Below are 26,284 nucleotides of genomic sequence, written 5' to 3'. Positions count from 1 at the left end.
GTGACTGGCGCTGCAGCCGTCTTATCGGTCCGACAAGATCGTTCTTTTCACGCTCAGGGAACTGATGCCGCTCGCGCAAAACGGATCTCGGACACATAATTTTCATTAAAAAACAATATACCATTCGGGCTGAGGTTTGGTGCACACCGGTAGCCTTTTTGCGTCGTTCGTTTTTATATCGTTCTGATTCATTCAAAAAGATTACCTTCTGCTCGCGCTGGATGCGTTACAGCTATGTGATACAGCTGTGTGTATCTGTTGGTGGAAGAGAAGACTCTACCAACAAAACATTTAAAATGGAAACAACCTGATCTGAAACCTTTTTCCAAAAAGATAAACAGCAAACCGTAGAGGACGCCCTGGATGACTCACTTTGTAGTGCTTATCGTGTAATCTACTGCCCTCGTGCGGGATTTTTTTTCTTAGATATCCATCTTCCAGCTTTTTTTTAAATCCGTTTCACTTTTGTAATGACTCTGAGTAGTCCCTAAAATAAATAAAGAAAGGACAGCTTTATCGCGTTTAAACAGATTAGTTTGGACATTGGTCAGCATTTCAATTAAGTCGGAGGTGTTACCGAAACAAACTGTGCAGCTTCTACAGTGCGTGCCGTCGGGAAAGAGACGTGGAAAAAATAAATTGAAAAAACATCTAATCAGTCCAAAAATCCAGCAAACAGTAGCAAAAGGAAGCACATTAATTGATGAAAAATTTAAGTAAGCAATCCAGCAACAACAAAAACATCTTCATTTGCTCAGGCAGCAGCAGCAACAGCACAAGCGAGCACATACATTGAATATATTTGCCACCGAAAACGAATTAAAATGTCGATGCCATGTAAAGTCGAAGACCTTTTTAACGAGCGCAGAGATAAGCGTGCAAAAAATAAGTCCTTGACAAATGTTTGCCTCCAGTGTGTGAAGCTTGGCCCCATCGCTTTCCGCCACGGGGTTTGTTAATCGAGCCTCCATCTATCGGGCAGCCCGAATGCCCGAGCATCAAATTATTCAAATTTTGGCAAAACGGTGTCAATTAATTCGTTTGCCCCCAGTCAAACGGTTGTCCGAAGGTGGGTTTAATCAGGCGCTTTAAACGGCCAGCTACCGGGTTTCTTCCTTCTACGGGCACAACAAAAAATCACGTCTCTCTTCTACTTCAATTATAAATATACTTTTATTGGGGAGGAAAAGAAAACCAAAACAGAGCCGAAACTGCAAAACTGCAACTGTGCGAATCTGTACACGTAAAATCAACAGTAGCTGGGGATAATCTGAACATCCTGAATCCAGAAATCCAGCAAACCTATGAAACGAAAAAGAGAAAGAGACAGAATGAAGAGAAGGGATTGCATTTAATTATTTGCTCCGGTCCAGCACTGACAGAGCTGTTGAACATTTTAACAACCTGTAAACAACGTTATTTAACCCTCCGCAATCAATTTAATCTTCGCGCGGCATTCGTACTCCCGGCTCGATCTTTGACTTCTGGTCGTTTGGATTCCGCGTTCTCAACCACCACCAATCCTTCCACCGTTCAATCCGTGTGCTCCCCGTCCTAAGCGTTGAAGGGGCACATGCTGATGCAGACACCATTTATCAAGCGCGCCGGATCTTGCCGCCAACCGCCGCCACCGGACGGTGAAACGGATTTGAATTATTGGACGCAGTTGCAGTGAATTTCAAAAGGATACACAGAAAGACCGGGGGTCCGGAAGACGCTCCAAGAGCAAGACAATAACGAGGAAACCGAACGAACCCACCAACCAACCCTACGCATTGCGCTTTTGACGCTGGGGTCGAAGCTACCGCCGCTGCCGGCGGCTAGTATATGAAATCAGCTTAGCAACCCCCCCTTGTACGGAACTGGCCTACCGGTGTTAAAAGGCGTGGATACGGGAAGGCGTAAAACAAAGGTGAAAAGTTGTTAAACCTTTCCCTCCTTGGTTTTATCCAGCTCCGTCGTGCACCGTGCATCTTCTTCCGATGAAAAAAAAAAAAACAAACCATTTAGCGATTTGATCACGTCCCAAGCGACGAACCCCCTTCTCATCGTCCCATAATCTGGGAGTTAAAGGGTAAGCTAAACGCGCACCCACACATATTCTCACGCGGATGGAAATATTATTGTCCTTTAAAACAAAACATGAACTTTCCTCAAGTTTTATAATATTCAACCTATGCTAGAAAACACTCCTTAAAAATTCTAAAACTCCATTCCAGTTCATTTACAAATGCTTCTACATCCTCTTATCAGCAGAACTTTTAATTACCAAAAGGCTACCAATTGCTAGCATATGTTGCCAGCACAGGTATTAAATATAGTTCCAGACTCTTCAGTTCGATTCTAGTTCAAACAACTTCTTCTATGATTCATATTTGATCGCCAAAGAAACCCTGATATTCTTCATTTAGTATTTCAAATCTAAATATTTTAGTATTTTGAAAGAACTTAGACCTTTGGACAGTAATACTTTGCTCAGAGACAACTCAATCAATGGTCGTTTTTAGATCATAAAATATTAGTAATACTTTAAACTAATTTTGTTCACAAAACAAGAAGTTTTGCAGATTTTTGTTTAGTTTTTTTTTTAACACCCAACAATTGTGTAGCCAAACACTCCTAACTTACACCGGTCATTTGTTTCTTTTCGCTTCCCCCACCAACGCGGCTGGTGGTGACAGACAAATAAAATGCCTGCAATAAACTCCGCTATATAAATCCACCGTCCTCAGTTGAAGTGTAGGACGTTACTCATCCCGTTTTCAAGAGATTAACCACACTTCCTCCAACCGAGTACTGCCGGTGTCCCCGGAGGTAGCACTCAGTACCGTCGACAGTGGCCAAACCGTCCGCTTCGTTATTATTTATGATAATTTGAAAATTATTCAAAAAAGTATCACTCCCGCGAAAACAGAAGGTGTGTGTGTGTCTGCCTGTGTGCTCCGGTGTGGAAACAGGACAGTGAAAAGTAGAAGAACAAAAAACTCAGGTCCCTGCAGCACTGTTAAAAAAGCCCCCGGAATCTCAAAGAAGTTTGTCCTTTTTTTGTTAAGCATAGAAGCCAACAGAGTTACAAAGTAACTTGCCATAAAGCAAAGGAGCAAGTGATGATGATGATGATGATGATGATGATGATGGTGTTGGTAGTACCGGATCGCTTATCCCTTCCCTTTAAATTTGGGCAAGGTTTTTGTTTTTTGTTTTTGGTTTCAGTGCATATGCTGTACCTTCTTCTGTTTTTATTATCAGTATCAGTAGAGCTGCGCGTAAGAAAACCCTTCGGCAGTAGCGCGGGTCGGTCGCGATATCAGATTTGATTAATATTTAAATCACCCCGGCTTCCGCATGCATCCTTCCCCCAGCGACGCTTTACAGCCACTTTATCTGGCACCCTTCCTTTTCTGTGTGCCCTTTTTCCCGTGTTTTTGTTTTAACATCAAATCCTTTACTGTGCTGCGGCTGCTGTTGTTGGCGCATTTGTCTTTAGCGGGCTCTTCCGCGGACACACGGTACTTTAAACCTGCAGCCGCTCCGCCTTCTAGCTTCTTGGGTCATGGTGCGTCTCGAAGCGCAATGACAAAATTGTCCCAAACGTCCCGTAAAGTCTTGGAGGGTGGCTCAAGATGGTAACAATGATTCATTGACCGACTAGCGGAAAGGTACTTCGTAGGCTACACGGATGTGAACTACCCGTAAGCACAAAGCAGGGCGACAGTTATTTGTTTTTTTTTTAGTTCTATGAATGAGTGTGGATGTGAATGAATGCATTATTCATTCAAATCCGTTTTGGGTGTGATTTTTTTTTCTCTCCACCATACCCAAGTCGATAGCATGGCAGGATGGGTTTTCACTCCGTCCCTATCATTACACAGGGAGGAGAGCTTAAAATTACTCATTTCCACTGCATGAATTACACACGAACCACAGAGCCACCTCGTTTCCATTCTCGGTTGATTAAGGTCGTACAACAAATCACACAGCAACGGTCATGGAGGGATGATTGAATCAGTACCTGTAAAAATCACCTCCCCCTTTCCATGGGTTGGGTATGTTCACCTTTTTTCCTCCTAGCGGGCTCATACTAATACACAACTCCGGTTTGCTGCTTGACGTCAAAAGAAAACATTGATGACGGGATAAATCAAGCGTTGATAGGGAGCAGGGACTTGGAGGATAGTATAGCACCACCACAACAACAAACCACTGTCAAGTCCCGAAGGCCAGTTATAACTATAGCCGTCATCGCTCCATCAGCACCTCTCCGCTGGTGGCGGTAGGTGGTTGGATGGTGTTCCGCTTATCGGTGCGGTACGATCGATAATTTCTATTTCACGTATGAAATCACCATCGGTCAGCGAAATACAGCCAAAGATGAAGTAAAGAGAAAAAAAATCCATCGGGGAACTGGTCATCGGGAAACAGGCCAGGGGAGGTGGAAAAGAAAATAGCAAAAAAGAAACAATTTAGATTCGATAGGATTTCCCCAGGAATTTGTTGCTGGAAGCATTCGGCAGGAAGGCAAGGGGGCTTGGCAAAAAGCAACGGGAAAACACGGGAAGGAACCTCAAAAGAGATCAGTATAATGGATTTCCTTTCCGCCACCTACCATCTAGCCATTTACCGTGGTTTCCTGTTCCACGTGGTCTCTCCTCATCAGGCCAGAAATATCTAGTGTGCGCGCAAAAAAAAAAAGAGCGTAGCAAAATCAAAGCGCCCAGTATCCGTATCCGGTACGGATGCGGAAACCATCCATTTCTCCGTTGAGGATGCTGCTGCTGCGATGCTGTGAAGCTAAGCCGAAAAGAGGACGAAGATACCACCCAACACCTGCCCAACACGAAGCTCTTCAACCCGTCCCGCAATAGATAGATTCCCCCGTTTGCCGGTGAGGATGTCTTAACGGGGGGAGAGAGGGAGCGCCGCCTGTAAGCCACTCCAGAGAGGCAGAGGCCGGCAGAGCAAGATTATTGATTGAGATGAGGGAGAAAAAGTTTTGAAATGTAATTACCACCGGGGTAGTTTCCGAAAGTCTCTCTCTCTCTCTCTCTCTCTCTCTCTCTCTCTCTCTCTCTCTCTCTCTCTCTATCTATCTCTTTCTCTCCCGTTTTGGGTTTGGATGGTTTGAGGAGTTTTCCACGCATTTCCCGATCTTTTTTTCACACAACGAGCACCACTAGCTCAATTTTCCTAAGGGTGGGATTTGTTCTGTTTTTCCTACATCACTAGCTTCTTCAGGTTCAAAGTTGCCGTTTCTTTCTCGTCTTGCTAGATTTCGGTCTAAGAACTTGGAAATAGAGCACCACGAAAGAGAAAGGATATTTGATGATCGGATCAAAGTAAAAAAGAGAAAGCGAGAGAGCCCATTGATGATCGTGATGATGATGATGCTGAATAAAGTTGGCCCAAATCCAATGATTATTCCTCGTACCACATTGATGAAGTTCTTCGCTGATTTTTTCTATGTGTGTTTGTTGTTTTCCTATCTCTATGATGTTGCTTATTAGTTGCTTCGTTTGTTTTTGTACCACGAATTATTCGCAGTAGAAGGAAGCATTAACGGCTAGACTAGGTTCTCTGTGTTATATACCTTAATAGATAGGCAACCTTTTTATCACGCAAAAAGAGGAACGCTTCCGTTGGGAGGAGGCGCTTTGATTATTGAACGAAATAGTTCCACCACTAATTGCAACGATGCGGGCAATGGCGAATAAAAAAAAACAACCAGTTATTACATTATTATAAGCGCTGACCATCATTTTCCGCTCTCGTGACATTCGTAAAAGCTTTTAAACCACCAATTTTAGGGCGGAAAGAAGCGGGTAAACCACGCTTTAAGCTGATTGTGCACCTAACTGCAATCGATCTGGATGCGATTAGAGCGGCAACACGCTAAATATGCACCATATATGTGTGTGTGTGTGCAAGGGGTAAGGGTCCGACTGTTGCACTGGGTTGATTGCTCCATTCGTATCTCCTTGCCTGCTTTGGGTGGTGGTGCTAGCCGTAACAAGCCACCACCATTACGCCCAACAAACGGCTACTAGCGCTGACCACCATCGGTCCTCACCGGACTGCTTCTCGGACACCTTCGGGCGTTGGACAGGATGGATGAATAAAAGAGATTTTTATCAGCGGAACACTTCGTGTGGTGACAGCAAATGACTGTCATCATTGAAAAATGTGTTCCCTCGGTGCATTGGTGGAGGGTATCCCTTTTTGTTTTCGCTACTCCTGCCTGTCACCAAAGCACCATCAATTTTCCCAAACCTGCAACAACACCGCCGTCGATATCGTTGCCTTCTTTCCCGCACAACGCTGGAAGCCATTTACTGTTCCACGGTAAGACCACGTATGTCACACGAGAGATAAGTTTGTGCTGGGTAGGGAATGGCATGATTTAACCCGGCCAACGACAGCGACTGAAACTAGCAGCAGAGCGCGCACAAGTGAACATAACGTTTCATACTGATACGGCCAAATGGCCGAATAAGTAAAAACAAACAATCCGTGCACACGCCGCACTGGTTGGGGGAGGGATGGAAATGCCTTTTAAAAGCAAGGGAAAGGGTGTGCGAGTCGGGTGGTACTACAGGGCGGCTCTTAGTGGTGACACACACAACAACGGTGACAGAGGCAAATATACTTATTTTTCTGTTTTTCCATCCTGACCCTGCACAAGATAGAGAGACTATGGGGGAGCGCTGGGTATGGATTGTTGGTTTCCTTTTTTGTGAGTTTCTTTCCTCAAATACCTTGCATTTTTGTATGTCCAGTAGTGTACAGCGGATGTGTAGACTATAATTATGCAGATAAACCCTCTCGCTCTCCTTTAGTAGACACACACACTAAAAACCCTTCATAGGAACTGACCTTCTACCCGGTCTAGGCCGACAGGAATAAAAAGAACTAATGTTTTGTTTGTCCTCTCCACCGTGGCCAACGGTAATGAAGCTAAGAGGGTAGTGAGGAAACTAAGGGCTGTGTATTGCGCCATTCAAATGGGTCAACACGGTGATGGACGACAGACACGGGCATTGGAGTTGATCTAAAAACGCTACCAGCGCCTCATAACTTTAAAATGATATTAAAACTATGTAAACACTTTCCTGTGGCCCGGTGATGGAGCAGCATTTCCTCCTTTTTTTGGCTAATTCCTCCATTATGATTACTTTCATAGCTTATGCAGATATTAGTGTTTTTCGTTTAAATTGTTTGTGTTTCATTTTAATGTGGCATTTTAAAGCTTTTGCTCTTTTTATGTGGTTTGTCACATTGTTTTTTTTGTGTATTTTTTTATTCAGTTTATGTGGTTGATAGTTTTTTATAATTTTTAATCATTTTTGTTTGTATTCTCTGTTTATATTTAATTATTTTCAAAACTTTGTGTCAATACTTACTAGCGTAAACTATTTGTTTGTTATTAACTATAAAACAATAAGATTCATTTTTGTTATCTCGAACTTTATCATCGTGTCATGTAACATGTAACATGTAACATTACCATTTTTATCATAATATTTCTTTACTCCTTCGAATACTTGTTTGTTTATCTTAGAATGCATCTCAGTTTACAGACAAACATAAAGTGAGAAGTACTAAACTATGTATTTTTAACTATACGTAATACATCAAACTGTACTGCTGTACAGCGGTCCCGTGGTACAGTTGTCACCTCGAACGACTCAATAACATGCCCGTCATGGGTTCAAGCCCGTGGACCGTCCACCCATAGCAAGGATTGACTATCCGGCTACGTGGTAATGAATTATGTCTTGAAAGCCTGTATAGGCCGGCATGTCCGCGTAGGACGTTACGTCAAATAGAAGAAGAAGGAGAAGAAGAAGAAGAAGAAGAAGAAGAAGAAGAACGTAATACATCGAACAGAAAGTTATATACATTTTCAAATAAAAACGTATATTTTTATGTTTTTTTTTTATATTTATCAACCTATTCGTTGTTTCGCGCCCGCCCTATGCACAAGTGCACAGTTATTGCACCGAATGCTGCACCCAGCTGTAGCGCGCCACGGGGTCAAAAGATCATTGTCAGCAACATTTGTTACGCTTGCGCTTGAATACCAGAACAGAACAGCGAGCAGCAGAGACATTTGAATTCAAGAACCAACGCGTTCCCTTGAAGAACGGGGAAACAGATTCAAACTGCTTCGTTGTAGATAGTGATCTCTTTTGCATATAAAAAAGATAGGTTTTTTGGCAAGTAGCAACAGTGTTCCTACTCGCAATTCAATCAATTTTATTATACTACTATACTCATATCACACCATACGGTCTAATCGTCTTTCCAAGTCTCTCTAATCAACTCCCGATGTTTCTTTGCAAAAACACCTTTAAAAAAACAGAACAACTTGCCTTCCGGCAAGACGACAATGATCCGTAATTTTGTTTTTTGTATGCATGCTAAAAACCATCCTATATGCTCACTGACTCGCTTTCCCCTTCACATTAAAGCTATCATCCATACAGTGCTGTAAACGGTTTTATTGGAAATTCATTTTCTTGTTGCTGGCTTGAGCGTTTTCGAAATCAATTCTTCCTGCACTCGGTTCAATCTTCAAGCGTGCCCTTTTTTGTATGTACCGAAGGAAATGGCAATCGAATCCCTTGTCTTGTTGCCTCCGTCTTCGAACCGGAGGAGAGGGTATCGTCCATTCAAAGATTCCTATGACATGCTGCTCGCATCCCTTGCCCGGCTGGGGGTGGCTAACATTGTCGCTTTAAAATTGTCGCCATAAGCAAGCGCACACAATACACAACATTACCGATCACCGAAGATGATGACATCGATCGATTTTCATACTCTCCCGCTCGCTTAGAAGCGCACAAGTGCGAATGATAGTGTGTAATTCCAGCAAACGCGCTTCATTTATATCACCAGCAGCACCACTGAGCAGGAGGAGCTAGTGATAACAGAGAAAATGACTTCTCAGCCTGCCCTCCCCCGGCTGACTGTTTCATGGTGTGTGTGTGTGTGTGTGTGTGTGTGTGTGTGTGTGTGTGTGTGTGTGTGTATGTGTGTGTGTGTGTGTGTGTGTGTGTGTGTGTGTATTGTGCCATTTTACATTTTCTACGACCCATGAAAGAGGACCGACAAGAAAATCATCTCCAATTATCACTCACACTTATTACCCTGCATCTTGCGCCCACCATTATGTCGCTGTGGTAGATCCTTCGGTAGAAAACGGGGACAATACCACACCAGCAGCAGCAGCAGCAGTAGCTTCTCTCGACGTTTTGTATGTGCCCGCTCTGTCCCCTGCTCTACGGTGTCCAAAAAGGCAAACGAATCGTTTGTTCGCTTCTAAACGATAAGACGAACGGGAAGAAGAATCTCGCGCTTGGTGTCTGGGGGAGGCATTTTTTTCTCTCTCTCTCTCTCTCTAACGTTTACTGCGCCTCGAAACAGTCGTATTTATTTTTTATTGTTATTTTTATACTGTTATGCAAATTAAAATTGAAGAAAATGCTAAACGTCATTTACTTTTACAACTTGTTGTATCTTGCCCGCCAGGACCATCATTTCGCCGCTGTACACAGGACGACAGACCCTCGGTTACTTCATCCCTCCGAGACACTGTGGTCCTGCTCTCTTTTGTTTGGCACATTTTGGTCACATTCTTTTTTAATTTTTAAACACATTCCGCAAGGACATTCCACGACGAAAGGGGGAAGGGGGTCCTTTTATTGTTCTGCTGTTGTACAGTTTTGGGACTCAATCGGGGTGTTATCCCTTTTGTTCATTCATTACTTGTTACGCATTGTTTACTTGTATCATTTCACTTTCTTTCTTTTTGCCAAGATCTGTTGGTCTTATCTGCTCCGGGTCGGTGGAGTTCCATTCGTTGGGCTCTAACATCTTCTTTTCTAAAACAAAACGGAAAGCAAGCAGGCAGTTTGACCTGTTTTGATTATCTTTAAATTAAAATGATTATTACACTCCCCATACGAAGGACAGCTTCGTGCCCTTTTTCCCTTAATGTTCCGCGGATCGTTGATACACACAATTAGACACATATTTGCATACCAAAAGGGTGGTCATTTCTCCCAAGGTGCTGCCCCCCATCAGCATTATGGGGTCGGTGTTTAATGGGGAGGAAAAATAAAAATGCAATAAATAGAATGGCTCATCTTGATCTGGTTTTTTGAATGGTTTTTTAATGTATGCTTTCTTCTCTCTCTCTCTCTCTCTTTTTACTTGCAGGAACCGGCAATACCAACACGGATGGGTCGTACAAACCCTCCTTTCTTACCGATCAGGAGCTGAAACACCTGATACTGGAAGCCGCAGATGGATTTCTGTTTGTGGTAAGTCATCGAACACCGAGACAAAGCTTGCCCTTTTTTAGTGGTTTCGTTTTACTCTTTAACCTGATTTTATTTTATGCTATGCAACATAAGAAAGAGCGCCTTGTTCAACTGTACCATTTTGGCCTTTTAACAGCGAAAGAATGGCAAATTATTACATTAAGCTAATTACTGTTTTTACTTTTTCTCTCTGCCAAGAACAGTTCCATACTCGCACTGTAATGCTCTATCGTGCCTTTAAGTCTTAGCTGCACCCCGAGCATCACCCCGAACTAAAGCGCGTTTTGTCTAGCAGGATGAGCAAAACTACTGTACAGATAATACAACATTGAGCATGCAGCTTGCAGGACTGCAAAAAAGCGACTTAAACCGGGCAATAGACCCCGGTAAGATGAATTGTTTCTCCAGAGCAGTAGTTTTGCTCTTTTTTTACTTCACTGCTGGTACAGTGATCGTGCGAATTGCATACTAATTACAGCTTGCCGTACATTTTCCAACGCTTGTCCTTTTTATTTAGTTGGTTTAAAAGGAATGCTGGTAGCAGGCGAGACTGTCCCGTCGCATGGAATGCCTCTATCCTTTCGAGGCTTCCCGAAGGGTTAACAAAAGGTATTTTAAAACTGTATTCAAATTGCTAGACACTGCCCACCCCCACTCCGCAGGCAGAGGTGGACGTGTACACCACAAACGTTGCATAAAATTAGGCTAAAAATGACCAGTTTGAATTAAATTGATTTAAAGCACCAAGATGTAGATTGTATGGGGAAATAGATTGTCTTACAATTGTTCCCATTTCAAATAAAGCATTATCTGCAGCTTAATATATTATTCACACTTGCGTTTCCCTGATAGTATCATTTATTATTATCTGGTTCGGAAAAGCTTACCACCCCCCGAACGACGGTGGTTTGGTGATAAAAATTATTTAAATATCTCATTAAAATTCTCCCCTCTGTTCTTCCTTTCCCACCCCTATCGAATGAATAAATATTGGAAATTAAAATTCATCCAAAACTTATCATTGACTTCCCGGAATGAAATAATCCAGTGCTGTACCTACCACCGGCTGTGCAGGCAGATGGTGGAAAGATGCTGGGGAAAAGTAAAGATGAATAAAATGCTAAGAATTTTCCAGCCAAAGAAGATGGCACAGAGTGCGGGAAGGATGAACAGAGCGCAGAGGTGGAATGCTGAAGGTGTAAAGAGAAATGCAAATTTTAACGTTCAATACATATCAGTTGGATAATTTATTTATTTCGTCCCAGGCCCACCGCTTCTCTTCATGGTAGCGGTTACATTCCACACCAGTGTATGTGTGTCTTGTTTTTCAAAGGTTCTGCACTCCCAGTTCTGCATGGGGGGCGCTGCATGCCCTCTCAGCCATCTGCCGCTGGATAATACAACTTTGTTTCCTGCGAGCCGATGCGAGGATAATTCCATTCCGCATCGAGATGTGGGGATGGTGGAACTGGAAGCGTTTCATTTCGTCAGTTCCACTACGGCCGCTACCTCCGCTACACCACCACCACCACCACCACCGAAGGTGCGAAGGTTTTCGCATTATTTATCGTCAATTAGAATGCAGCTGGGCAACGCAGGGCAAAATTACTCATTAGGCATTTTGCAGCCCTCTCTCTCTCTCTCTCTCGTCCTCACCCGAAAAGCTGGACCGAGGACGGTCCACCGATCCGAAAAATGCAAAATATCTTCAACGGGCCCGCGGGTTGCTATACCACACCGCCAAACCGGGGGGCGTCCTAAGCGGCGAAAGGAAGGTGCGCAGGTTTGCCGGTTTGCCTTGGCTCGCGTTCCATCATCATTCATTTCGGACCGTGGGCGTAAAATCGGTGGCTGGAATTGATAATTTCGCCACGCACGCACTACATTGATTAATGTATTATTTATTCGCGAGTTATCCGGGCCCAGAAGCATGGCAAGGGAAGGAAGCGGGAATGGGAATGTGTTGTCCAGAGAAAGCCGGAGAGAAAATCAATGAGAAAATAAGAGACGAGTGGACGAGGTCTGAAGTCATAGAGACTTACGAAAAAAAACACACACACAGAAGGTCCCGAGGTCTTAATTAATGCACTTTTAGGGCGGTTCCGAGAGACCTTAAAGCCCGCTCGTTAGTACACGGGTGTAAGGAAATTTGTACTGCAGCTGATTATTTTATAACTTGCTACAAACGCAAGACGGTTTAGCTTTTAATTGCTTCAACATGATTCGCACACTTTCAATGAACAGTTGATTTAATGTTTGATTTGTTATTTGTTTTTGCTTTTATTTCAGGCGGGCTGTGATACAGGACGCATCATTTACGTGTCCGACTCGGTGACACCGGTGCTGAACTACTCCCAGAACGAATGGTACAGCGGGAGCCTTTTCGACCACATCCACCCGGACGACATCGAGAAGGTGCGGGAGCAGCTATCGACGCAGGAACCGGTCAACAGCGGACGGATACTGGACCTCAAGACTGGCACAGTCAAAAAGGAGGGCCATCAGTGTATGTATCAAACCGTGTTCACGGATCAGCTGTAGTATAGAGTGTTGTGCAGAACTAACCAGGATTAGTACTTAGTCCAAGTTAGAACTTAATACATATCGAAACATCTTAATGGCCTTATGCCTGAACATTAAATGGGACATCAGATCAGAGCTCTTAGGCCATATTTGGTAAGAACATGCACACAATACAATGTTCATCATACCTCAAAAATCATCAAAATTCAAAAGAGACTCAATAAATCGTTTGACGTCAATAATAGCCTTAAGCTCTAATACTCCCCGCCTCAGTAAGCCCTCTATTCTCAGTTAGGTCTTATCTTTTTGTGAGTACCGAGAATTAAGTATTTCGGAAGAGAGTATTGATGGGCAATTCAGATTCTTAATATGTACGAATTTTACAAATGATTTGAATAATCAAAATCTAAATTTTTGAGATTCATGAATCATCAAAATGACTCAATTAATCTGAATGTCTAATTATGAGATTCTGGAAGCAGAATGAATCTTCAAAGTGAATCTGAATCTCTAATTTTTATCAAAGAATCTTTAAAGTTTCATTCTTGGTTTGTCCTGTATTTTTGTGCCCGGTAAGGTATGTTATAGTCATGGGTTTAAGATCCGCGTTCCATGCGTTAGTAGTTCCGAGTGCTACGTTATGGCTGACCTATGCTTGTGCTATGTATGCTCGTTTGAAACCCACATCTATTCTTCCAATATAGCAAATGTTGACGCTTCAGAGATTCATGAATATCTAGAGATTCCTTTTCTGCCAGAGTTCTATAAATTTTGCATGTACTTTTAAGATTCATGGTGATCCTTAAAATATTTATGATTTTTTCGTATATTTATATGAATCTTTAGCGAATTCGTGATTTTTGCGATTGTTCCCTCTCGCTGCACAACACTGTATCTGTATCATAACCTAAAACAAACAATTCATATATTAATTTTTGCCACCCTGTTCCCTCTTCCTGTCACCCAAAACAGCATCGATGAGATTATGCATGGGCTCGCGGCGGGGGTTTATCTGCCGGATGCGAATCGGACCACTGACACCGGAATCGATGGCACTGGGCCATCTCAACCGGCTGCGAAGGAAAAACTCGCTCGGACCGTCGACCGACGGTCACAGCTACGCGGTAATGCACTGCACCGGGTACATTAAAAACTGGCCACCGACCGGTAAGTATTGTTTGTGTTGCGCGGTACGCTTTCTGTGTACTACTAGGGGAGAGCCAACTTTCAAAAGTTCGAAAACATTCCTTTGCTTTGAGTGGGGGAGAGAGAGGAGGAACACTTTTGCACTTTGCACTTTGGAACGCTCCCGGTGACGCGTTAATTATGATCCGCCGCAAATTCAGATATGTTTCCAGGGGTGACGATCGACCGGGGGCAGGACGACGAGCTGCACAACACGCACTGCTGTCTGGTGGCGATCGCGCGACTCCAGATCACCTCCTCCACCACGGCGAACGATCTGAGCGCGAACAATCCGAACGAGTTCATCTCGCGCCACGCCATGTGCGGCAAGTTTACGTTCGTCGACCAGCGGGTAATCGGTGTGCTTGGGTATCAGCCGGTCGATCTGCTCAACAAAAGCTGCTACGATTTCTTCCACCCGGACGACATTGCTCATATGAAGGAAAACTTTGACCAAGGTAGGTGTGCTGAAGGTGGAGCCTGTTTGCAGCCCTTCTCTTAACTAGAGTCATTCTTCTTCACTCTCTATCTCTCCCACAGTGCTGAAGCAAAAGGGCCAAATGTTCTCGGTCATGTACCGGTTCCGGGCGAAGAACAAGGAGTGGGTTTGGATGAGAACGCAGGCGTACGCCTTCCTCAACCCGTACACGGACGACATCGAGTACGTGGTGTGCACGAACAGTTCGGCAAAGTAAGTCAGCACCACGCAGCCACGCAGGAGCAACCAGCATCAACACATTGTACAACGTCATTGCTGTTTTTCTTCCCACCAACAGGGCACTACATTCATCGCACGACACGGTAACGGCACCGGAGCAAACGGACACACCGGTCGCGTCGTATCCGGCGCCCGGGCTGGACTACACGCTGCCCGGCCGAAGGGACACGACACCATCGAGCAATATCTACAATCCTCACAATCTGATTTCACACTTGCCATCGCAGCCGCAGACAGCAGCGCAGGCGGCCGCCGCTAGCAGTATTCAACGGCCGGAAAGTGCACACAACCCGGTGCAGTACAGCTACAATCCGACCCCATCGCCAATACAGTGAGTGAAGAGCGGTGATGTGCTACGAGTTTGGCTTTACTTACTTGTCGTTTTCCTTTTCGTCCCCCCGTTTCCCCAGATACGGTTCACCGGGAACGCCTAGCGGTGGTGCGGCGGGTTCGTTGGGGCATCTCCCCAAAACTAACAATACCTCGCCAACGCCGGCAGCCACTGCGTGGACCCTGCGACAGGTAAGCATTCTTGCCAGCAGTGTAAATTCCAACTCCCGTGCCGTCGTCTAAATCTCGCGTGTTTTTTTCTTTCCCCCGTCTGAACACACACAGCCACAACCCGTCACCGAAGGTTACCAGTACAGTGAACTAAGTCCGAACCGGTCACCGACCGGACCAACCTACACCCAGCTTAACGCATCCCGTCAAACGTCCACCTTTACGCCGTCTTCGCAAGCCGGTCCGGGTAAGCATTCACTAAGAAATGCCCACATGAAGGCCTTCCAACTAACATTTCTTCCAATTCTCTCTCTCTCTCCCAGGTATCTGGAGTGGTTGGCAGTCACATCATCACGGCACCGGTCCGGAACCGATGCAAACGGGCGGTTCGGGCGGTACAACCAACGGGCCCGGCTCATCACACACCTCCGTGGGGCTGGGGCAAGAGATGGCCACGGATAACGCCCAACAGCAGCAACACATGCAGCAGCAGCAGCAGCAACATCCAGCCCTCCACGGGACCGCTGGTGGTGGCGGTACTGGAACCGGAACTGCCGGCGGCGGCGGTGGTGGTGGTGGTGGCGGTGGTGCACCACATCACGTTCCGCCCCATCCGCAGCATCCACACGCGCACCATCCGGTGCAGCATCCGCACCATCCGCACCATCACCACCATCACCATCCGGGGCAGATCCACCCGGGGCATCATCCGGTCGTCGGGCAGCACCCAGGCCAGGGGCACGAGCTAACCGATATGCTGCAGATGCTCGACCAGAGCGGGACCACCTCGTTCGAGGATCTAAACATACACATGTTTAACACACCGTTCGAATGAAACCTGCTCTACTACGGTGGCTACAATGGGTACGAGTCGGCGGCCAGTGTTGTCGGGCAGGGAAGCTGCTACGGGATCGGTACGAGCGGACCGGCCGCTGCCTCCTACTCGGCCTCGTCTGGCTCCGGTAGCAGCAATAGCAATCATCACCACCACCACCAACACAACAGCACCTCCGCTGCGTCCGTTATGGCGGTAGCTGCAGCAGCCGCCGCAGCCGCCGCAGCCATATCATCTTCAACCACCACTGCACCACCGTTACGGCCCGAACCGATGGCCACTGATGCTGGCGGTATTGGTGGCGGCTTCAATGCGCTCCACGGGTACGGCGGCATGATGGTGCATGAACATATGTAAATATAAGCAGCGAAGAGGAGAACGGTTTCCTCCCTCCAACCAACCCCGTTTTGATATGGTTCTTTATTCCAACCAAATAGCCAACCAAGCCAGCCCAAGGTTTAGCTGAAAATCACCCTATACACACACAAAGCGAAGAATCGTTTCATGCATTTTGTGTTGTAAAGCTTTCCCCGTTTTCCACCTCCCTCTTGTGTAGAATTATGAGGCCAATTTAAGTAAGGAAGAAAATTAGAAAAGCTAGCTTGCTACTGGTAGGTGCTAATGGCAAATGCTAGTTTTGATTTGCTTGTGACAAAGCAGGTTATTCCCTCCCCTAGATCCTTTTAGGTTTTAAATATTATTACTTTTGTTTTGCTTTAGAGAGCGAATTTAGCAAAATCCGTTGCGTTTTTTGCGATCCGATTTTAATGCAAAACCAACTCCCCCTGGAAACAGCTATTTTCGCAGCAGCAGCAGCTACTCCTAAACTATGCGAAATGGTGGTGTACTACCTAGCTGTACTTAGCTCGGCTCCAGGCAAATCTTAACTTATTTATCCAGCGAATGCGGTGGTGCGGTTAAAAAACGCCGACCATCGGCATTGGATCGTGCGCTACCAGCGTCACTCCGTAGTTAGTTACTTCAGTTGATAAGTATAGGACAGTTTACATTTTTTTAAAAGCAAACAACACTCGCTGAAAGCAATTTATCTTTGAAAGCATTGAACCGTGTTTTTCCCCCCATTTGTTTTACTGTAACACACAAAAGTTGCCGCGAAAAACTCTTTGTCCGAAGAGTCGTGTTTTGAGTTTGGGGTTTCCTTTTCGCAAAACAAAAAATCATCATTCACTTGTATAAAGGAGGAATTTATCATGAAACAGGATAATGAAAAGTGCGTGTGCAAAGCGTTGTAGTAGTAGTACAGTAGAAAAAAGAGTCAGAAGTGATTGGAGGAATGGAAAGGAATACTCGGATACAGAGACACGCCGAACAAGCAGAAAACAATATTGTAAAGTAACTCGATACTCACGCGCGGATGAGACAGACAGACACACCAGAGATGATGGGCAAAGGTAGGTCGGTAGGTGTGCAGATAGCGAAAAAGCGAAAACACAGCTCTAAACGTAATTTAAATAATCTTTTGAACACTAATTTAAAGTAGATAAGTAAGTAAAAATGTAGTACGTGCGTGCAGCAAGGGAGAAGGGTAAACGCAGACCCTTCCCTTTCTCTCGTTTATGGTGCGATAAGGATAAGAAAATGCGGTGAGCGTATTCAATGAAAAGAGGAGGCATCACATCAGGAGGCCAAACAGAATTATTTTAGTTTCATTTTCCACTGCACAAAACATCCATACCACACGAATCAATGAATCAGTTGACAGCAGTAATTAATTCATCGAATGGGGGTACATCACATCTCTTTCTTCCGCTACACTTACTTGCTTCCGTTTGTTTAACTAAATAATAATCGGAAAAGTGCCCTACCATGTGGAGAACAAACGCATGTAAACGCACGTATTAAGTTCTTTCACACGAAAGCTGAGTCATCATGTCGGACATAGTTCGAACAACAAGCGCGGGTATAGTCTTCGTTTTTCTCCCCCTTTTATAACGACTCTACTTTTTAGTCGATTGTTTTCCACAATATCGATGATATACAACCAACTTCCAAAGTCGCTTGGATTCCAATTTTGTGTAAGCTTAGAAAAACCATTTTCCCGTTTTTTCTGTTCATTTCCACCCATGTGTAACTCATTGTAAAAAGGAAAAGTAAGGAAAGAGAATAGTATTAAACGAAACGAAACGTAAAATCGGTACTGCACTATGGGAAATGAATCATATTTCTTTCTTCAGCAGCCCTAAAATATCAGTTACGATAGACAAACAGAAAGAGCGGCAACAAACAAACAAAAACGAAAGTTAAAATTCTGGTAAAATGAATCGCGTGTTGTTAAACTATCATGAACAGTGAGCAGCTTGTTTGGTTTATGTAAAAAAATGAAGCGAAAACTACAAAATTGTTTAGCCGATAGGTTTAGTAAAGAAATGTCGTAACAAGAGGAAGAACGAAAGCATAAAACAACACAGTAAAAAAACATCCATGCACGAATGAAAACGAAAACAAAAAAGGATTACAAAATCAACAAAACTGTTGTGTGGTTTCTAAAAGCAAAAAACAACTAAATTAAACAAAGGAGAACAATGCACGCTGCTAATACTATTCGCAACAACTTCCCTCCCAGCCCACAGAGTCAGTAAAGGAGTGGTAGAAAGTGAAAGAAAGAAAGCGAAAAGAGAATTAGATTAAATTACAGAAGCAAAACGCGACTAGGAGCTAGGAGTAGAAGTGTATTGGGGCATGGTGTAGCGAACGAGAGAATGAATGGAACGAATTATGCACATATTACGGCAGATGCTAATGCGTGGAAATATAAATATATATATACAAACAAAAAAAAACTGCATATAAATATAGATATAAATACAAGAGCGAATGTGTAACTCCTTTTTTTAAGTAAACTAATGTGAGTGTGTATGAACCAGGGGCGGGTAAAACGTAAAGAGCAATTTGCAAGCAGAGAGAGAGTATCAAATCACATAGATCGAGGAATGTGTAGTAGTAGGAGAAAAGCTACATAAAAAAACGAAAGGAACATACAATTAAGAGAAATCATTTGGGGAAATGAAAAACAACATAAAGGAGTGCAAGATATGATGAAGGCGCAAAGAAAAAAGCAGAAACAGAACAGAATGAAGAGCTAGACGATATAAATTACTAATTCAAGGAAGAAAATCAAGTTTAATATAATAAAAGAAAAATTAAAAATGAAAATTTTGTGTTGTTCCGTTTTTTTCAGCTAAAGAACAAGAGGAGGTAAGTATTGTGGCAGCCAAAATAAACAATAATTTATTGTAATAACTTTTCCATTAAAAAAAAACTAACAAAACAACAACACTAAAACAAATAAAACGTCTAAACAAATCAGCAATTAATGGCAATTATTTGAGTCAAAAATAAACGAAATTAATCCTCACCCGACAAAACCCGGCACGCACTGTGCCCACGCGTCCCACCACAATAACAAACCAAGCCGAGTTGCATACAAAGTTTCGTTTTCGGCTACCAGAAAAGCAGCCCGCGCGGAAGGTAGTGACCCCCGAGCGCCACAAGGAAGAATCACTGTCCCACTCTAACCCACCGTTTGGCGAACTCTACCCGCGCTGCCTCCTTCGATTGCTTCGCTCCTGGTGTTCGTGTGCTGCCGAACGTGTGCAACCGAGTTCGACGCCGGCCTAACCGAGAAGCTTCTTCTCTGACCACAGGCCCCAGGAGCGCAGCATTTGGAGCAGGCTGCTTGCACAACGCAGGCCTTCGCGGACACGCGCTAGTTACATTTCAAACGTGAAATGTTTCACACCGTACTCGAAATGGATTCTCTTTTTCACCGGGTCACTGCAATCTTTCAATGCGGGTGACATTTCCGACCGAAAAAAACCCGAAGTGAGATGGCATTTTCCCACCGCCCCTTCCCACTCCGACGACAACACACATCGTCTCCTCCATTAGGATATTTGATAAGATTGGTTTGATAAAAAGAAGCACCCTCAACACGATACGCTCGCTTTGTACAGGTTGGTGCTGTTTTAACGGTCCATTTCTTCCTTTGGTGGAGGGTGGCATTTCTTCTGTTTTTGCTTTAGTTTGCTTCCACAACGCAACCAAACACAACCGAAATCCTTTGCGAGTTTCATTTACAAAACAGACAACACAAAAGCGCCCCTTAGTGTGTTGTTTACCATTGGTGGCTCTGATAAAATAGTGAGGCCGTTTTTTCATGGCTGCTAGTGCATTCCGTCTGTGGTGGTGTGTGCCATTCGTCACAGTCAATTTAATCTGAACCAAACATAATCAAAAGTGAACAACAAAAAACCGGAACGGTTAAAACGGGTGGGATTTTCCCTCTGACTGGCGCCCACCACCGCTTTTGTACACATCATCAGCAGCAGCGTCAGCAAATCGCCATCGCGTTCCAGGCGTCGCCATTAATTTCGATGATACAGTGATTAGCCGGCTTGTTCGCCAGCATAGCAGAAAAAACCGCGTGTTTGCACCTGTGACTGGCTGTGACGACTCTTCATATCAGCCGAAGCAAGAGCTTGCCCTCTATCCCGCCAGTCATCATGTTCCAGAAGCGGCAGTTGCGCATCATCTACCTGGTGATTTTGATCATCGTACTGGTGCTGGTCTACAAAAGCTTCACCCAGCACGGACCGCCGGCCGCTGAGGGCGACGTGGAGCAAACGTCGGGTGGCAATGAGGCGATGCTCAAACCAAGCGCACCGGTTTTAGTCGTGGTGTACTATGAGGCACTCTGTCCGGATTCGAAAAACTTTGTCCTCCACCAGCTGCAGCCCGCGTTCGATAGAGCGCCGGAGCTGATGGATATAGAGTTTGTCCCGTTCGGAAAAGCATCGGTAAGGGGGAATGGCAGAATACGCCCCGGAACGTTTGTGGATTTTTGTGGACATTTTTCTCACAATCTCACTCTCTTCCAACAGTGGACGACCAAATCGGACGGATCGCTCGAGTTCGACTGCCAGCACGGGCCGATCGAGTGCGAAGGGAACACGATACACGCCTGCGTCGTGGAAGCCGTCCGGGAGCCGCGCACCCGGCTCGCCATGGTGGCGTGCATGATCCAGAACAACATCATGCCGCGCGACATATTCTATCGCTGTGCCAAGGAGCACGGGGTGGAGATCGAATCGATCAAAAAGTGCTTCGACAGCCCGCACGGTGCGGAGCTGCTGAAGGTGCACGGCGAGGCAACGCACGCCCTTCGACCGGCCGTTTCGTTCATACCGACCGTTACGCTCGATGGGGCACAGTACGTCCAGAAGTCGATCCTGAAGGATCTGTTCGGCAACGTGTGCCAGGTGGTGGCGGGTCGTGGCCCGAAGCCGGACGTGTGCAAATGATAGCAGCTAGTGCTGCACTTCCTGGCGCGCTACCTACAGTCGGAGGTGCTGGACGAGGTGCGCCAGCTACCGGGGCAGTTGCGACGCGGATTGTTTTGGCTGTTGAACTAAGCTGCTACTGCCAGCAATGAAATATCCTTAAATCAAGTCCATCCAATCGTTGAAAACTTACGGTCAGGTTTCTTTCCAAGAGGGGCTCCTCAGAGTCGCGAGGGGATGAAAGTCATCCTTCGTTCCAGTAATCCGTTCCCTGAACCATCTCTCTTTTGTAATTAATTTTCTCCTTCTGTGCTTCCTACCCCACTACATTGGGTCAAAACATAAAGCACATACTACCGCTGGCTGCTGAAATTATAAATAGGTAATCGAAAACACAACAAACAAACAAACCAAACAGTATCTTGGCCGTACTATGCTGAATGCAGGATTAAAGTCAAGCAGAACTAGAACAAATATTTTAGTGCAATTTGTAGTGAGGCTTGCGGTGCGGTTTTGGGCCATTGTCCTCTTCTGTAGTTTTTACTCACGCAGCCGAAGTAGAGACCGAGGGTTGCAGTTGCAGTGCAACTGCCATATTCAATAATGCTCTATATTCCGCACTCCGCACAGAAACGAAAGCTAGCCATAGATGATAGTGAGAAAATTGGTTCTAGGAGTACACCGCATAGAACAATTAGCAATAGTAGTATACAGAACCGTATGTGTGTTTATCGAAAGTAATTCCAGTGTTTTTCAGTGTTAAAACACAGATAGATTAAAACAAAACAGGGTTAAGTTACAGCTACACAGTAAGAGTGCCGAGGGGTTTAGTCGAATTGGCCGACATTTGCTCAAACAGGGCACAAGTAAAGTAAGAAACGTGTTGTTTTGTTTGTTTACTTTTGTGCATCGGATCACTTATTGGGAAAAGGAAACCCCGTTTTCTACGAGAGACTGAGCAATTAATACAACCTAAGCTTACGTGCTCTACAAATTTATGTTCCCGAGCAGCATACAACACGCAAGATAAGGAGAACGTAATTAGGGATTATTATTAAATTCCTTTCCATAAGGGTTGTATGTTTCGTTTTGTGTAGTTTTCCTTCTTTGGGTGATATTTTACGCTAGGTTTTGCTGTTCAGATTGTTAATAACGAACGGAGTGTGTATAGAGGATCAATTAAATTATTAATAAAAAGTAAAACCATTTACCGCTCTATACAACCATTCGTTTTGTTCGGTGAAAAGTTTGGCCCAACTCTCCTAATGACTGCTTACTTTTGGTTGTTAGTTCATTTGTACGTCTAGAATTTATTCTTCATTTGCAGCTCAACCCTTCTTCGCTACCTTAAATGACACACCCGATGGAATAAGTAAAGATGGAAATGCATCTCCTGCCAACCCTCCGTTTCAATTACTCTCCACCTCCATCGCTTGCGCCTGCTGTCCTTCCGCCTTCGGCAAGCTGTCGTCATAGAACAAATACTCATCCTGATATTCCTTCAAAATCTTGCTCGACCGCTTCTCGTCCAGGAATAGCGAGTACACCTTCCGGATGTCTTCCACCATAATTTCCGCTGCCTTGCGCCGTTTGCTCACCAGACTGGCCGTCGTGATGGATTGAATTGCGTACCGCAGGCTTGTTTCCGTCGCAATGCGCCCAAGCACCATCAGCGCATCGCTGTTAATCTGACAGTCTTCCTCCTCGCAGCGAATCTTCAGAATCTCCTTAATCTCCTTCTCCGTGTACGGAACGGTGCGAATGATAATCATACGATCCAGTAAATCGATCGGGATGCCGTGCGGACTGCGGTAGTGTGTGCCGCGGATTTTCGTAATGCCACGATTCGTCGCCATCACCACCACCGGTGCCATATCGCTCTCCAGCGCCCGGTTCAGGAAGGAGAAACACTCAATGTCCAGCATGTGGCACTCGTCGATAAACAGCACGCCCGGGTTTATCTCCGCCTTTCCCTCTTCGCGCCATTCGATCACCTTGCTGTTGATCTGGTCCCGTACCTCCTGCTTTATTTCGCCCGTATCGCCCGAAAACAGTGCCAAGAAACCGTGCGTCCGGCTGTTAATGACGTCGATTTCGTGCAACGATACCGTGTGCACCACCTCCTTGCGCTTTTGCAACTCCCCCTCGGGACACTGCACGAAGCGTGTCTGCGAGCCGGTCGCATCGTAATCGCGTGCTCGCGTAAAGCTACGTCCCAACTTCGACACCTTACCGGACGCTTTGTCGATGGTGATGATATCACCCGCCTGGATCTTCTCCTTGATGAAGCACTCGATGATCTTGTTGCCAAGATCGTAGTTCGTCTCCATGTCCGTTGTTTTCATCGTCACTTTGCCCACCTTCTGGCCCGTGCCCGTTGCTGGCCGATCAATCTGTATCTCGACCACCTCGCCCTCGATAATTTCCGTCTCCTCTTTAATCCTCAGCCCGATACTTTTACGCAGCGCCTGCGACAGTGCCTCGGTTTTGTTCATCTCGAGCGAATAGATCTCCGATCCGGACATGCTAGTGAAAGGTGTCTCGTTGCCCAGTGCCTGGGCCATACCGACGGCGATGGCCGTCTTGCCCGTACTTGGTTCGCCCGCCAGCAGAATGCACCGACCGGCAATTTTTCCTTCGCGTACCATTTGCACCACAATACCGGCGGCTCGGCGTGCTTCCTTCTGGCCGACCATACCCTGGGACACGGTTCGCGCTTCCAGCACATCGTCCAGCCCGAGACCGCGGATGTGCGAGTGGGCCCCGATACGCTCGATACGGGTCACATCCCGGATTTCAATCTTCTCCAGATCCGTCATACTTGGCGAGTAGTTTCGTTTCGATAACTTCGCAGCAAACAATGCCGAAAGCGACTGTCTCGTTACCGTAGCAACAAAACAACCGATGAAGGTTCTAGAATGAAAAGAATGAATAATGAAGCCCTTGGTTGAATTTTATTTAATCGATTTGAACTAAGAAATTTAATGATCAAGATTTAATGCAAAACTAGTTTTTTTCTACAAATGTTTGTTTTGTTATTGTAAACCGCGTGTTTCAGGACGCACTGGGAAAATGCCGTCCGGCTAACATTTACACCTGTTTTATACACTTTAAATGCACCTAAAACACTTGCACTATTCCACTTACCACCTAAAAACGCGATATTTGTCAATGTATTGTACGATTATACGCGATTATGGCGAAAAATCTTCGTTTTCGGCAGGAAATACAACGCGAGCACAACTTTTGGACGCTCTTCGATTCTTTACTCGGACGAGATGTACGGCCCAAACGCGCGTGTTTGCAGGCAGAGTGACCAGAAATACTGATTTATCTGTATTCCTACCGATTTTTATCTGCCTACCGATTCACAGATGCCCACCCTAAAACTACCGATTTTTCATTTCTCCTACCGAAAATCACAGGTATTTGATTTTCCTGTCGTTTAAACTTAATCTGTGGCGCTTGGAATGCTGTTTCAAGGATCGCTATTTGTTACTTGTCGCGCAAATGCACGTTTGTTTGCCTGGCACGTGAAAATTGATACATGCGTTTTAAATTCAAAATGTTATCCGTTAACATTTCATAATAAATTAAATGTTCATAATAAGTAGCAAATGTCAGTTGTGTGGATTCCGAGAATTGCTCGTCAAAGAAAATCATTTAAATTTGAAATTGAATTTCACCGTTGGCGGATAAAGCTTAACAAGAAATTGATCATTAACCTTCATTTCTATAACCACCTACCCGGGTATGTTTTGCTTATTCTTTTTATTATAACTTTTTACTGGATTATCGAATCGATCCAAAAAAAATAGAATGCCTAGAGAAACATGTTTTAAAAAAGTGGTAAAAAATTCAGAATTTTTCAATTTTTTTAAATGTGCTTTAAAAAATAAAATCAACTTTTACCCCTTACTTCTATCCCAAGTGCCACAAATCCACTAAACGACCACTAAACGGCTTCTAAACGCCTCAAATTCTCTACCTAAACGGAATATAGAAAGACTTCGTTTAGCAGACGGCAAACGACTCATGCATTCTAAAAATAGCAAAAAAAGCTGGTGGCGCCATCTGTTTGTGGGATACCCAACCTGTGGAGCTTCCTCGCTTGGAGGAGAGCTTTCTCATTTCCTCTGTACTGTTGTATGGTTTCGCATTGAAGTTATGCATCGCTAGAACTAGAACGGCGATACGATTGTTTAAATACTAAACTCCAACGGAAACCACCAGTACTGAAGCAAGTGAGATTTGAGTAATGGTCGTTGGTGTTGATACCCACGTATCTGACCACACGACCATTTGTATAGATTTTTGCTCAGAAAGTTAGAAGGCTATATAGGTCATTATAAGATGAAACTTGTCGACACACATTGCAAGAAAAGGATAGCAATATAATGATGAGTTGTAATACGCCATCTATTGATCAAACCAATGAAGCTTGTGAAGCTTTCATTTTTTTCCTATGGATATTCAATTTTCCAGTCGTTTAAGCTTAATCTGTGGCGCTTGGGTATAACCACCTACCCGGGTAGGTAATACATACAATAAAGGATTTTGGTTTGAATTAGTCGCTAATTTTGTAATGATATGTATAGCAATGCATGTAGTTATATTTATAGAATCTATTCCAAAAGTTTTCTAGCTCTTAATATTCTTCTAAAGTCACATAGAATAAATGATTGCCCCGACAGTCGGGAAGACATGGCGGTGTATTAGTGTCAGTTGAACTAATTGCTTTGCATTTAATTTATGTAACTGAAAGCCATACTTCATAAATTTATAACATGAAAACAAGTATTGTTATTATAGCTGCATAGAATACCCAAGCGCCACAGATTAAGCTTAAACGACTGGAAAATTGAATATCCATATAAAAAAATGAAAGCTCCACAGCTTC

At 44.6% G+C, this 26,284-nt stretch overlaps 3 protein-coding genes across 13 annotated transcripts in view; 2 read left to right on the top strand and 1 right to left on the bottom strand.

The window, feature by feature from the left end:
- Nucleotides 1–18,871, top strand: part of LOC121598013 (aryl hydrocarbon receptor nuclear translocator homolog) — a 196,771-nt gene extending 177,900 nt beyond the window's left edge. For 10 of the 11 annotated variants that reach the window (XM_041924443.1, XM_041924444.1, XM_041924447.1 and 7 more), the window contains 9 exons: nucleotides 10,219–10,322; nucleotides 12,612–12,828; nucleotides 13,818–14,012; nucleotides 14,192–14,488; nucleotides 14,571–14,721; nucleotides 14,807–15,079; nucleotides 15,159–15,270; nucleotides 15,364–15,496; nucleotides 15,573–18,871. In XM_041924443.1, coding sequence (XP_041780377.1) covers nucleotides 10,219–10,322; nucleotides 12,612–12,828; nucleotides 13,818–14,012; nucleotides 14,192–14,488; nucleotides 14,571–14,721; nucleotides 14,807–15,079; nucleotides 15,159–15,270; nucleotides 15,364–15,496; nucleotides 15,573–16,084 — 1,994 coding nt within the window. In that variant the 3' untranslated portion in view covers nucleotides 16,085–18,871. The remainder of the gene's footprint in view (nucleotides 1–10,218; nucleotides 10,323–12,611; nucleotides 12,829–13,817; nucleotides 14,013–14,191; nucleotides 14,489–14,570; nucleotides 14,722–14,806; nucleotides 15,080–15,158; nucleotides 15,271–15,363; nucleotides 15,497–15,572) is intronic. The other variant, XM_041924441.1, reaches the window with a different exon arrangement.
- A 1,065-nt stretch (nucleotides 18,872–19,936) lies between these two features.
- Nucleotides 19,937–21,804, top strand: LOC121598016 (GILT-like protein 1). Its single transcript, XM_041924449.1, has 2 exons — nucleotides 19,937–20,901; nucleotides 20,986–21,804. Exons 1-2 carry the CDS (start codon nucleotides 20,608–20,610, stop codon nucleotides 21,403–21,405), a joined length of 714 nt encoding a protein of 237 aa, XP_041780383.1. The 5' UTR covers nucleotides 19,937–20,607; the 3' UTR covers nucleotides 21,406–21,804.
- Nucleotides 21,805–22,674: 870 nt separating this feature from the next.
- On the bottom strand, nucleotides 22,675–24,703 carry LOC121598015 (ruvB-like helicase 2). Its single transcript, XM_041924448.1, has 2 exons — nucleotides 24,532–24,703; nucleotides 22,675–24,297 (listed from the first exon to the last, which is right to left on the bottom strand). The coding sequence occupies exon 2, from the start codon at nucleotides 24,201–24,203 to the stop codon at nucleotides 22,794–22,796; it is 1,410 nt and encodes a 469-aa protein (XP_041780382.1). The 5' UTR covers nucleotides 24,204–24,297; nucleotides 24,532–24,703; the 3' UTR covers nucleotides 22,675–22,793.
- Nucleotides 24,704–26,284: the final 1,581 nt, after the last annotated feature.

Source organism: Anopheles merus, chromosome 3R (genome assembly GCF_017562075.2).
Source record: "Anopheles merus strain MAF chromosome 3R, AmerM5.1, whole genome shotgun sequence".
NCBI classification, from domain to species: domain Eukaryota; kingdom Metazoa; phylum Arthropoda; class Insecta; order Diptera; family Culicidae; genus Anopheles; species Anopheles merus.
The sequence above is the reverse complement of the archived record's forward strand: the minus strand, read 5'-3'. Positions and strand labels throughout refer to the sequence as shown.

Coding starts and splice junctions, on each gene's coding strand:
- LOC121598016 (XM_041924449.1), top strand. CDS start 20,608: ATGTTCCAGAAGCGGCAGTTGCGCATCATCTACCTGGTGATTTTGATC. Junction 20,902..20,985: donor TCCCGTTCGGAAAAGCATCG/GTAAGGGGGAAT, acceptor CTCTTCCAACAG/TGGACGACCAAATCGGACGG.
- LOC121598015 (XM_041924448.1), bottom strand. CDS start 24,203: ATGACGGATCTGGAGAAGATTGAAATCCGGGATGTGACCCGTATCGAG.